The sequence below is a fragment of the Patiria miniata genome, unplaced genomic scaffold, assembly GCF_015706575.1.
Source record: "Patiria miniata isolate m_02_andy unplaced genomic scaffold, ASM1570657v1 HiC_scaffold_17, whole genome shotgun sequence".
Classification (NCBI taxonomy): domain Eukaryota; kingdom Metazoa; phylum Echinodermata; class Asteroidea; order Valvatida; family Asterinidae; genus Patiria; species Patiria miniata.
Genome location: NW_024037055.1, coordinates 12,607,720 through 12,622,114, shown reverse-complemented (window position 1 = coordinate 12,622,114; position 14,395 = coordinate 12,607,720). Strand labels below are relative to the sequence as shown.

The window sequence follows — 14,395 nt, the reverse complement described above, 5'->3', positions numbered from 1 at the left end:
TCCGTGTATTCAGACCTAAAAGGGCCCATGCAATGTATATACATATTTTTAATGTAATCCTTGAAAATGCACCTTTAACTCCTATAATAACTTATTTTCAATTTTCGTTTTGCCATTTTCAAGGATAATTCTTCATGAAATGGCACCAGACTAGGCCCTACCTCTGTCATAAATTTAGGAAGGTTTCAGATATGCATAATTCCACCAGGGGTAGTTCCACCATTTTTGTTGTTCCAAGAATAAAAGGGCAAGAGCGCAATACATTTTTTTTATACCGGAATTCATGAATTGAATCAAGTGTTCCAACAATCATCCTCAATTTAAAAGGGCAGTGAAAGATCATCTCTCTTCTCAGTCAATTTTGTAAAAAGCCGAGTTTTTAATGATCAGTCTTTTCATGTGTAATTTTATTGAACTTTTTTTTATGTACTTGAATGGTTTTTTTTTAAGGACCCCGATGAAAATAAGCCGTCTTAAAAACAGCTTTTGGGGTTATCCTTCACTTTGTACTTACATGTAATAAGTTCATTATTTATGTACCATTGTATGTTTGCTTGTATAAGACAAAATAAATAAATAAATAAAATAAATACATTTAAGAAGAGTAGAAAGTTTCATAAAATGTGTTCCAAAAAAAATTCGTTGCAATACCCCTTTAAAGTACTCTCTTCTGTTTCTTTTTCTTTTTCTCATTCAAGGTCCAGACCCAAAATGCAGTGCACCCCCCTCCCTCCCATCGCAAGTCTAGCCATTTGTTTTAAGTCGGATCACAGCTTTTTCGTAATGGTAATTTGTTAATCGCAACTTACTAATTATTCGTATTTGATTTGACCTGTGATTGACTTATAATTGACCGGATTACGGAGTCCGTTTTTCCTAATGTAATTCTTATAATTGTGTAACTCTTGTTATTGTTATTTAGTAGGTAATTCTTGTAATTGTTATTTAGTGTAAATCTTGTAGCTCTAGTTATTTAGTATGTAATTATTGTAATTGTTGTTTAGGAAACCCGCACTTGACCACATAGCCACCGCACCGGGAGTGTTCATGATAGTTTGCAATGTACAAAATCTATACATTGTAGCGCAAACTGTCTCACAATTTGCAAAGCAGCATACGGCTTTACTATTAAGGTAAAGAAAGAGGGTTTTTTTGCATGCTTGTGCACTATAGACCCTTTGCATTTAGCAGCCATCTTTGAGGCGTTTTGTCATTTCAATTTAATAACGATTGATTTCCAAGAGGTCTCGTACGTGCGTATCCCAGACGGCAAATTAAAAGAATACAGTGTGAAGGATCAATAAGGTTAAGGGGGCAAACCCGTTCACACGAACGGAGTGCCCATCTCTATTTCGAAGCGACAGCGCCAGACTCTATGTAATGCTGCTGCTGTGTGTGTGTGGGGGGGGGGGGGGTCGCCACACCTCCTCCACAGTGAGTCTGTATTTACCTTCCCAGCGTTGAATAATGCCAGTACCCAATTAACACCTGGGTTGAGAGGAGTAATGGAGGTCAAGCATCTCACTCAAAGGCACAACACGCGGGGCTCGAACCCACAATCTCATGATCATGAGGCATGTGTTCGTACCGCTCGGCCACACATGCCCTTATCAATAAGGTTCCGTCCATAAAGTACGTACGCAGCCCCTCCCCTCCACAGTCTGTATGCATGGCATATGCAAGGCCCCCCCTCCCCCCGCACACATACGCTTTCAATAAGGTGAACATGTTCATGTAGTGTACGTGTACTTAGTGTACATGTACGTGTACTAGTGTACGTGTACTACTACATGTATTACGAATGCGCATGCTTGCCGGTCGCTTTTTATGCCGGTTAGTTGAAGAATTTTGATATAGTATGTCGCAGTGGCCGGGGGTGAAGGGCACAGTATTATATCGACTTTCGATGCATAACAGCTGTTCCTGGTAGGTGTTAATGAGAAGTACGTTTGATTTTTTGACAATTTATTAAAAGTAAATTCTGTCTGCGTGATATGCGCATTGGCTCGCCCCCACCCCTCCCCCACCCCCATTGACACGTCCCTGAGTATTATTTGCTTCGTACTTATGCACCACGTAACCCTATTGACAGTAGATACGGAAGTGGTATGGCTTTCTAGTATTGTTAAGTTGCGAACCGAAAGAGGAACTGCTTTCGTTCTGCCGATCTGATGATCAGCTCGTTTGGAGTGCAACCCAAGACCGACAAAGAAAAACAGGGTTTCGGTTTTCAGTAAAAAGATACTTTCTGTTTGATCAATTACTGGTATTGGGAACCAGAAAGTCAGAACAGGTTGATGAGTTATAATTAAGAGGAAGTAGATGTAGTGTACAGAAGGGTTCAAGTTATCGAAATGCAACTGGTTGTTTAAACACGACTGTCTGTATAAAAGGCAAGTTTGGTTTTTTTTCGGGGGGGGGGGGGGCAAAGAAGGTACATGTATAAGAAAATCGTTGATTTGTCTGTCAGTTTGTCCATGGAGGAATGGTTTGTCACTCTACTGCATGCATTACGGACATAAAAAGAGGACAAAAATATACAAATATATATAAGTATTCGTGGACGGTCATCTATTTCAAAATTCCAATTTCAGGTGGAAAACGTTCACCCGATTGTCTCTGCATTAATGTAGCAACTCTTTAAATTGGGTCTACCCGATGTTCCCCAATTCCTATGTTTTCCAATATCGATGTTCCCCGAAATCATTAGGGTTAGGGTTAGGGTTATATGGTAAGGATATCGGTATTGGGGAACATAGGTATATGCACCCCTTTAAAGCGGTCTGCAACTCTTCTTGAAATCAACAAAGAAAAGGGAAAAAATTAATTGACCACTGCAGAAAACTAGCAAAACAAAATAGCAAAGATTTAAACAATACACTTGTTATTTATTTCATTTTTATGTTTTATTTAGTTGTTTATAACATTGACCTGAATTAAGAGACGTGCCAACTGACACGATCTCCTACTGCCTTGTATCCGGTCGGCCATATAAAATAAGCCTTCCGCTGACCAATTGACCCCGGCGGGAAACGGATGTTGGTTCAAGTCACAGAATGAACATGTAACCGTGAAAAATGACACACTATGGGGAACTCGCACTAAAACTACTACAACTAAACTAAACTCAGGATCTTTGAAGAGAAAAGTCGCGAGGAGACTGAATTAATAGGGACAAGGGACACAATTCTAGATTTCGAACAAAAAAAGACAAAAAGAATTTATTTACAAGAACTTTCAAAATGACCAGATAATTATAAAACCAAGACCAAGAAAATCAAGTAAGAGCAAAGACTAAAAACCAAAACTTAAACCTAAAAACCCCAAAGACTTAAAGAAACTTAAAAACCAACGTAAACCAAGGACCTAAACCGAGTTAAAAACCAAAAGTATTTAACCAACACAGTGTTGTATAAAGTGGACCTTAAGGCTTAAAGACACTTCTGGCAGAAATCAAAGCAAATGACTCCAACAAGCAGACAAAACTAAGCAGGACAGGCACTCCAGTTAGGAGGAAAATATATGCATGTGACTTGTCTCTGCTGATCTGCTGGGTGAACTAAAGTGGCTTGACCATGTGGCAGCTTATATAGGGGGAACATGTGGGCTAAAGTAAACAACCAGGGGGACACACTACCAAGAAAGGGGGGGGGGGAATCTTGAGTAACTAAAATGATTTCTTTTTGTTCTAAAGGGGAGCTACTCCTATATACTATACACTTCATACATGAAAAATATACAACCAAAACTGGGCCCTGCCACAAACACCGCACGCAAGTGTTAGGATATTGCGTAATAATAGTGTCACTGGTCTCTTTATCAAACTTTGGTGTACCCATGGAGGAATATCCCTCCATGGTGTACCTGACTGTCTTAAAGGGAATATACAACATTTGCAAACATCAAGAAACAAAACTACCGCTTGATTATGAAATACCTTACTGGACTGTTAGTGAATGACAGTGTAAAGCATCCTGTAAAATCGTGGCAATGATGTGCTGACATTGTCAAGAAAGGTTGTATTTTTGTACCAATTTCCAACGCTGGTCGGCCGACCAAAATTCCGGGAGGTTGCGCAGGTGATTGGTCTGCTCATGGAGGATTCCTTCCTCCATGGTCTGCTGGAGTCTTGTGAACTAACAGTCCCAGACTGCACTCTATTCAGAAGTGTCATAGAAAATGATTCCACCGTGGCCTTCAGGGGCGGATCCAGGAATTTTCGCGGGGGGGGGGGGGGGGGGGGGTTCATCAGCCAAAAAATCTGAAAATGTAAACAGGTTTTTTTTCTCCGGACACTTGGCCTCCGTGAAATCAAAAACTGGAGGGGGGGGGGGGAGGACGGTACCATATTTCAATAGGGGGCGCTGTTCAAATCCGACAATTATTAACACTAGATTACAGAATGGTGTACCGTATTTTGAACAGGCAGATATCATACCAGTATAATTTTTTTGGAGTGACACAGAAGGGGGGGGGGGGGTTCGACTTATTTTTTACGAATTTGTATGGAATTTTTTTTTGACGGAGCTGGGGGGGGGGGGTTGACCCCCAAAACCCCCCTCTGGATCTGCGCCTGGCCCTGTCATGGTTAAATCTTGCTAATTCAGATTCAGACTGGTGGGAAACCAATGTACCACTTGCATTTGCTCCAATACATCGTCACTGAGTTGCCCAGGTTCATGATTGAAACCGATGCCTCAGATAAAGGCTGAGGAGCTAACCTTAATGGACAGGCCATTAGGCCGGCCGCCGGGGCGATGGTCCCGTGACGAGGCCACACATCACATTAACTATTTAGAATTGAAGGCATGTTTTCTTGCCCTTGGAGGTATTTTTCTCGAGTGGAAGAAACAGTCACATTCATGTGAAATCCGATAACACCACGGGATACATACAACATTCACTCAATATGTTGACTAGACAGATCTGGCAATGGTGCATTGACCGAGAAATTTGGCTCAGGCTGCCTCACATTTACCAGGCACAGAAAACTCTGTGGCCAGTTTTGCGTCAATCATTTTCATGACGACCTTGAGTGGAAACTTAATCCTGGCATTTTTATAAGAATCACAGAAAAATTCTGGAAAATTCACAGAAAAATTCGATGTTGACTTCTTTGCCTCAGCTATGCCGACACGCATCATGGCACCCACAACCAGGGGCTTCATATACTGATGCATTCACACTGAACTGGGAACAGTTTCGGTTTTATGCCTTTTCACCTTTTTGCCTAATGGGCAAAATTCTCACTAAGATTGAATATGAGAATGCACGTGGGTTACTGATTGTCCCTTTAAGGCATACGCAGTTTTGGTTTCCAATAATGCTTAAAATTTTGGTTCAACCACCAGTTACTATGCCAATGCAATCTGATTTACTTTCCCTCCCTTGCTCAGATCATAGACTGCATCCCTTGCGGGATCATCTACGACTGGTAGCATGCCTATTGTCAGGGAAACACTCAGACAGCAGGGCATATCAGGAAGGGCTTCCAATGTCATCATCGTGTCCTGGCGAACTTCTACCCAGAGCTGCTACAGAACAGCACTGGGCACATGGCTTCAAATTCGTTGCTCGCACAAAAACGAATACAATAGACCATTATCATGTTGCAGCCATTTGATTTTTTCCCATTCAAATCAATGTAACCAAAACGAGGCTGGAGGGGAAAATAGTCTGGTTCCTTTGTGCACAAAACATTATCATTCAGTACTCTTATTGGATACCTGGAACATGTCTAAAATGGTGGAAGCATGATATAGGTCTATTCGAGCAGATGTAACATCTGTAATTGCCTGCCTGAATGAACAATTTCATAATGGTTCACAATACACTCTGAGAACACTCTGAGAAGTGCGTTATCAGCTGTGGTGCTACCCAAGACTCTGAGAACACTCTGAGAAGTGCGTTATCAGCTGTGGTGCTACCCAAGAATGGAATCACCGTGGGTCTCACCCATTGGTCAAACCGTATTTTGACTGGCGCGTTCAACTTGTGACCACCAAGACAATATATTTATCTACATGAAATGTTACTGTGGTATTAAATTACCTTAACAGTCTAGGGTCAAATAAACAGCTTTAAGGACCTAACAATGAAACTGGTCATGCTTATTTCCCTGATTTAAGGGCAGCGTTGTCAATTAATGCTTATCCGACTGCCTAACCCAAGGGCGTCGCTACATATACAGGGGGGGGGGGGGGGGGGGGCAGGCGTGGTTCTGGGGGGGGGGGTGGCTAGGGGGGGGGGCCCAAAATAAATTCCGTAAAAAAATTGCATTAGCAAAAAGAAGGACTGTGATGTACATGCGAACGGTCTCCTCCTAAAGAAATAGTCGTGACAAGGGTGCATTTGTAGTTGATATAGTGTGAAAGATTTTAGGAATTTATTGGCGCTCCCCATTGAAAATATTGCATGCCCCCCCCCCCCCCCCCCCCCCCCCCCCCCCCCCCCCCCCCCCCCCCCCCCCCCCACACACACACACACACACACACCTATTGATTTTCGGAGGCCTAAGTGTCCGGAGAAAATAACCGGTCTACATTTCAGCACGCCTCCCTGAAAAAATTCTGGATCCACCCTATTAGCCCCCCCCCCCCCAAAAAAAATATTGGTTCTAGAACCGCACCTGGGTGGGGGAGTCATCCCCTCCCCCATTAGTCAGTTGTGTCGGCAAAAGAGAAAATGAAGAATGGAGAAGGAAGGGACAGGAAGAGGGAAGCAACGCTGCTCAAAACCTCACGAAGCTAAAATCCGGTTCTGCAACCCATGGCAAAAGATTGAACATCTCAGTGTCATGTCGGCACGAGCTGCCGCGCGATGGCGGTTGACAGCTACAGCTGTGCAAAACACAAGCACTCGCTCGCAGGCATTTACGAATTGAACTGATTTAGTGACGACTCAAATTCATGGATCAAGCTAAAGATGGCAAATCTCGAAAGAGAGTCAAGCGACAGTTTTGATATGATGTGTATATATATATATGTATATATATAAAATGACTGTAGCTTTAAAGCGAGCTATTTCATAATTATTAATGTTATTCCACACAATGAAATTAAGTCTCTTTAAAAAACCTTTTTGAGCCCAAATCTGCTCATTTTCAAAACTGATTTTTCCCATTAAAAAGACCGGAGGTCGCCAGATGAAACCCTGCGGGCCCTTAAAGGTAGGGTAGATCATTTTCATTTCTGCGTTGTTTTCGTTTGAAGCAACAAAAGTGCTCAAAATCTAAAGACAGGTGCTTACTGCAACAACTGGTGAAGTTCCAGCCCAGTGAATGCTGTAGACCTACATTCCGAAAAAAACCCCAATATTCTAGGATCTCGATTTCAATTCAAAAGTTCCCGAGTCATATTTTGAATTGCGCCCGAAATCAGCGTCCGGGATTGGGACACGTTCTCATTTAAATGTATAGTCCATCATTTGTAATTTGTGCATTTTGTTCGTTTGAAGTAACAAAAGTGCTCAAAATTTGAAGAAGGGTGCTGAACAACTAACCTGATGAAGTTTCAGCTCAGCTTCAGCTGTATATTTCGAGAAAAACAACATTCTAGGATCTCGATTTCAAATCAAAAGTTGCTGAATCATGTTTTGAATTGGGCCTGAATTCAGCGTCCGAGACACGTTCTCACTGAGCCGATTGCAGCTACGCGAAGTCCCGCACCGATCCGACGAATTATAGGAACCGCGCGCGCGTGTGCGTCGTGTCAACGCTTGTGCAAACTTAACCGAATAAAAAAAAACCGAAACACTAACGGAAATTTCCAATGGTGCTTCTTAAGACGCACCGTTAATATCCAAAACATTCGGCGTTTCGAATTCACGAAGGGTGAACTTGCATATTTGTGACACTCCAAATGTGTCCATATGGTCCGCAATGAAAAAGAAATCACATCCGGTATGGAATGTGTGCATTTCCAACGTCGTCTCCAGGGTGTAGAGCAGTACGCGCCCACCACTACCTGCTCTCTCACCTTTGTATGCAGTGTCTGGGGTAAAAACAGCATCAATTCGTCGCGCCGTGAGTTATGAAAAGCACGATTTTTATGAAGTTAAAATGTTACATTCTGGCCCGCCAATATGCAGCATCACATTTCATATTAATATGAGCAAACTGGAAAGGAAATGAGTATTTTTGAAAAGGCGTGGACGTTAAAATTACAATGATCGTGAAAATACGTAATGCACGTTGAAAATTAACACCACCAACTACATGATATAAATCCATTACTTGCCAATTGCGGCATCGATTCGGGATACAGGGCTTACTATTGGAAACCAGGTTGGAAATAAAGTAAGCACTGGGGACGAGGTTGGTGCATTTCTATTTCGCTCGTACCCCCCCCCCCCCCCCCGCCCCCCCCCCCCCCGCCCTGCAAACAGGACGCTTGTGATACGCTGATGAGCTTCACAGAATCTTGTGAAGGAAGTGGCTTATGTATAAAGCATCTGGCTGCAGCTGTTCAAGACCGCAGTTAGACAATGTGCGCAAATGCTATCCGAAAACTTCCCCTAGAAATGCGCACATTCTATACCGGATGTGATTTCTGTTTCATTGCGGACCATGTGGACAAAATTTTGCGCGTCGCATAATGCAATCCGACCATTTGTGATACGAAACGGAGCCAGAGCAAGTGACGGGAATTGTACATTTACAACACAGATAAGTTTTACAGAATTTCCTACATTATTACGCTTTTCAACGAAAACAAAGCATCTCTAAACTGGAATAAAAGAGTAATAAATCAGTCTTAACGGCCGTTTCAAACCTTGCAGAGTCATGACCGTGATGACGCGCAGGTCACGGGTCACGCAAAATCCAACCAATAAGAGCGTGAATTCATCAGAGTATCCCAGCGTCCTGTTTGCAGGGCGGGGGAGGGGGAGGGGGTGTACGAGCGAACATTTCTATGAGAAAGTTTTCGGATAGCATTTGCGCGCATTAGCTAAACAGCGGCCTTAAACAGCTGCCGCCAGATGCTTTATACCTAGGGTCATGATTAGTTTCCCAGAATGCCATCCCCACTTCCTTCACAAGATTCTGTGAAGGTTGCAGGCCAATTCATATACCCCAATGACAATGCACCCATTCAGAAATTCAGACAAAAATACTCACAACTATCCAAGGTGTTCGAGACACACATCAAATTAAAGCTTATTTCATCATCTTTCATTTTCTTTTTAATTTTTAATTTTGGGGGTCAACTGATGGCTTTTAGGAGAAATTTCCATCCGAAGATGATCAGCCCTTCAAATAGTCCTGAAGCCCATCGCCATTTTTAAAAACGATACCTACACTTTATTGCAAAATAGAGCGATTTTAGGGCCCCAATTTCATCCAAATTGAAAAGAACTACAAACTCACAGTCCTGTGTACGGCTTCCATCCTTATTTTATTTTTTTTTACAAGCCCTCGAGTTCATGGCCCACAATATGCTCAAATACTGCAGAATTGAGGGCATGCAAATCGTGATTTGGCCGGCGTAGACAATTTCGGACAGATTTACTGGCCTGCAAGATATCCCAGCGCCCCTTTTGCAGGGCGAGGGGGGGGGGGGCACGAGCGAAGATGGACCGTTGGTGTGTCATGGCGCCCTCTGTTCTATTTTTGTGACAGTCTTTCGAAACCTTGGCTTTATCGTCTTCTGCTTAAGGCAATCTTAGGCCCCCAACTGACATTTTGGTGCCTGTTGTGTTTCATGAGCATTCAATCAGTTGATAATGAAGCCAAAAGTTGGAATATTTCTATTTGGTTGGCTTCTCAGTGATTCAGTTGTCGGAGGCAAAGCCAAAGACGAAACAAAGGTTTTGAAAGCAAGAAAGAGGACCGTTAAAGCTTTTGGCGCCTTTTATTTTCACGGCGAAGACGAACCATTAAGTGATATTGCGCCCTCTATTTAAATGTAACCATAATTAAAGAGGGTATTTAAACCTAGACCTGAAGCGCGCCTGATTTGGGTGAGAAAATTCAGGCGCGCTTCAGGTCTAGATATTCACACCTCTCACAGGTGACCAAGACATTTATCGAATTTAAGCTTGTTTAACCCACTTTTACTTTTTGTTCAATTTATTTTTGTTTAACCAATAACTTTTGGGTGTAAAGATGATCACCCCTAAAAGCAGTCCTCAAACCCATCGCCATTAAAAAGAAGAAGAAGATATGTCCACTCCATTGCAATATAGAGCAAAACAATCGGGTCTAATTTCATCAGAAATACAAGTTCAAAGACTGATTACGTTCGACTCTAGAACCCTTACCCTGACAAAACTACATTTTGCATAACAAAACTACCTATAATTATTTCAAAACTAGAAAAATTGACAATACTAGTACAGTTTTGACAGCGTCCGCTTTCTCTATTATGACTCCAAACGTGGCCAACACCCATTCGAATCTGATGGTGCGCATTTTGAATGTGAAACTCATTTTGTTAACATTCCCATACAGTAAGTTTAAGGCTTTACGACGTTTACATTTGCTATTTGCCACCATTCTCTCAAGTCGTGCAGGCGGAAAAAAAAAAAATCGAATTTTTGTTCGAATGTTGTGAATTATGAGTTTAAACCCGTTCGTATTTAATGGGGGATTAGCCCCCGGCGTTATTCCCCCTTAAAAACAAAATAGGCCTACAAATTGAAAGTTCGTTTAAAGGAGAAAAAATCCAATGGAATCAAAAGTATGAAATTTTAAATCTAGGCATGCCTAGAGTCACAAAGTTATGGACACATCACAATGTACGTTTGGCAGCAACTTATCAGAAATGCTGACGACACAATAATCTCAAAATGAATCTCCTTCTGCTTCTGCTGAATACTATGCAAGCACCACCAGATGGTGGTTATATCTTGTCGTCTTGGCATATGTATATTTGCTATGGCTTAAAAGCAATGCATGACGAAGGTATAAACTACAATAATAGAGGGTTTAGTACATGAATGTAGGTTCAAGTGCCATCCCAAAATAGATTTGGTTTCAAATTGCTTTTTCCTAACAATACAAAAAATGTTCACTTTTAATGAGACATCAATTTTTTATTTGGAAAAATTACAACAAAATACAAACTGCGAAAAACTTGCGGTCTGTCGTCCGGCAATAATTCAATAATACAAACATATCCAGACTATAGAAGTGTAAAACCTTTCATAAATAGCTGTTTCTCTCAGAGGGTTGCAGACGCCCGGAATAGTAAGAAATAGAGAAAATATCTCGGCAATGTTCGTTTTCATTAAAATAAAACATAACATTTTGAGATTCGAAAAAAATCTAATTCGATAAAGAAGTACTGTACTCGGGAGGGTAGGAAGGAGGAGTACACGCCCCCATCGAGATTAAATCACCGTGGGTCTAACTATGTTTTTTTGGGGGTGATCTCGTTTAGGTAATGTGCTGCCATTTGAAAGTCAAGTTAACGAAATGAAATTTACGTATTCCACGATAGGCTCTTGGAATCATAATGCTTTCAGACACAATTGTTCAGAATTTCGCTAAAATCAAAACTAAAATCCGCCAGAGATTAACCGCGCGAACTTCACTGCCTCCCCCACACGAAATGAAACGTTCCAACCATCGATATACGTACTACTGTGCTGTTGTGAGCGCTGATTATCGAGGGACGTACGATGTATGCATTTTCTATGTGCCGCGCGTTGTTTGTATACCACCGGTCAGCGCAGACGTGCCGGCTGGATTCTCCTGGAGAGAGGATTTTATTTTCCTCTTTTCAACAATCTGTGGCCCACTGAAAGAAAGCTTGACTTTAGAGACAACCAAGATGGAATTTAACTGATCGAGAAGCATCCCGCAAAAGGAGGCTCATAGATCCCAAGATGGTCAAGCGAAAAAGTTGCAACGACGACCCGAAAATTCTGGCCCGGTCAGTGCCGTTGCCGCTGCAGATTTTCTTGTGGAGACAGACGAGGTTTGTGTCCATCTTACTGCTTGTTTTTTTTTTCCCTTTCAGTCTCAAGGCTGGCTGCTAGCCTGGTGCTACTTTTAGTCTGGCCGCATGTTTGGAATGTTTGACATATCTGAAATCCCGCAGGCTCAAATTTTGGTCGGGTATTTATTACAACAGATATTTTTGATAAGATTAAGACAGTACATTGATGCGTGTAGACAGGAGTAAGCAGTATTTATCGTGTCTATTCATTGATTTTGTTTCGGGGCAAGGTTGTTTTAAAAATCTTAATATAAATAGCGCATGCCCATAGCATGAATACTTATTTATAATACATTGTAATCTTCAAGTTTCATTGTTTATATTTTGACAACTAGGATCTACTGATGAGTTACATTTTGATAATATCCTGGTCAATCAATTATCAAGAATGTATAGTTTGGAAATATTGATCCCTCTTAAATTTTCTATAATTTTCACTTTCAATTACTTTGATCTCAGCAAACAAAAGATATGCTATTAACGTAACAGGCAGGTCATGATATTGTTGGCTGAAATAATCACATACTGTGCCAAATTCATACTCTATGAAAAAGAAGGGATAAGTGTAAGTTATTTCCCCTCCATCCACATAGTGTACATTGTACCTTGTTGCACTCCCAAATTCAATAATTGTAAATTATAAGTGTACATAATTATTTGTCATGGGTTACATTTAAACAAATATTTTGGGACACATACAAAATTTCAGAGGGTAGTAGGCCTACTTTTGAACTTATACCATCTATCACCATTTTATTTTGGGTATCAATTAATCCTTCAGTCTGGGAATTTTTCAACCAATGCTGTACAGCATAACATACACACTAGTTAGTTAAATTTCAGTTATAGAAGTAATTGTAGTAATTGTAAAGAATGATTGTATTAACACAGACACAAAACAAATCTAAACATTCAGTTCTTGGCTTTTTTTTAATGTGCAGAAATTAGAGAGTACACTTTGAAATACAGCTAGGGACTTTTCAGAAAATAATGAAAATCTGCCAGAAATGAAGACTGAAAAATACAGGTACTGCTTTAAAGGGAAAATACAACATTTGCAAACATCAAAAAATAAAACTACCAAATCATTTTGAAATACCTTGCTGGACTGTTAGTGAATGACAGTGTAAAGCATCCTGTAAAATCATGGCACCTGGTATACTGTCATTTTCAAGAAAGTGGTATTTTTGTATCAATTTCCAACGCTGATCGGCCGACCAGCGTTGGAAAGTTTTTTTTTCTCAAATACTGGCCCCAGTTGACCATCGCACTTGTTTGCAATCGATTACACACCTATGAACGGGTACAAGCCAGCTAGACTGGTTCCCTGACCTTACAATTCCCCAATGTATGTAAACTGCTCTGTTTCTTCTTAAATGGAGTCAGGGAACCAGACTACAGGAAAATGATTGTTTTTCTTGGTTTTTATAGCATTTTCGAACCCAAAACCTCAAAAAAGTCAGTTTAAAATATTTGCTATGTATATTTCCAACCCCCCAATTCCATCCATTTCTGAAAATTACAGCAAAAGCAAATGATGTATATTCCCTTTAACTATTTGTGTATGTAGACAAAAAGCCAATGTATGTATCAGCTTGATCTTAATCATGCCTGCAGTTAATTCTATCTTAATTAATGCCATTGATTCATTAGTCAACATGTTAAAATGCTCCTATTACAAAACATTGCCACTCTTAGGCAACTATGATTGTGATTGTCCACCAAAGAGAAAACATCACAATTTGTCTGATTTTGGTTCATTGCTTGATAAAGTCAACCCATGGAGGAGTCTGTTTTCCTTCCTCCATGGTCAACCCTAATTGATCCAAAGTTGTTTGCAGGTTTTCAGTGGCCTAGAAAGAAAACTTGAAAAAGTTATGGAATTTAATTTTCAATTTCCAGGTCTGGAGAGGTCATGGAAATTTGTAAATTAACAAGTCATGGAATTTTGTGAGGACCAATTTATTTTAAATTTTAAGCTGTGTACATGTATTCATAATTTGGCATCGGAAATCTGATCTTTATACCTGAGAAAATGTGACAAACTACACTGATACAAGCATTCTGATTTCAAATGTTTGACCCCGTGATATCCACATTTTTCAATTTTGATCTGCATTTTGATGAACTAGGTCATGAATGTTCATAATTTGGTCATGGAAAGTCATGGAATTTTATTGTCCTGTTTGTCATGGACATGAAAATAGTAATTAGCCCAACATATTATGTGTAATTTTGACTGTTTGTATTGCAGCCCTTTCATTCGACCAAAGCTAGGCAGACTCTACGAAGCCAGTTGTGTTGTAAGTACCCTTTTCAGAGAATTTCTTTGCTCGTTAAATTGTGTGATATAAAATGATGTGTACTGCAGACAAAATTATAATGCTCTATTTAATATATTTTTGTCATTCCTGTTAAACTTGCCATATTACATGTATGTGTATGGTTTCTGG

At 40.6% G+C, this 14,395-nt stretch overlaps 1 protein-coding gene across 6 annotated transcripts in view; it reads left to right on the top strand.

The window, feature by feature from the left end:
* The first annotated feature begins 11,631 nt into the window (after positions 1-11,631).
* The window catches only part of LOC119723858 (protein unc-80 homolog), a 155,163-nt gene continuing 152,399 nt past the window's right edge, over positions 11,632-14,395 (top strand). For all 6 annotated transcript variants that reach the window (XM_038194738.1, XM_038194735.1, XM_038194736.1 and 3 more), the window contains exons 1-2: positions 11,632-11,921; positions 14,197-14,245. In XM_038194738.1, the coding sequence (XP_038050666.1) occupies positions 11,830-11,921; positions 14,197-14,245 (141 nt within the window). In that variant the 5' untranslated portion in view covers positions 11,632-11,829. The remainder of the gene's footprint in view (positions 11,922-14,196; positions 14,246-14,395) is intronic.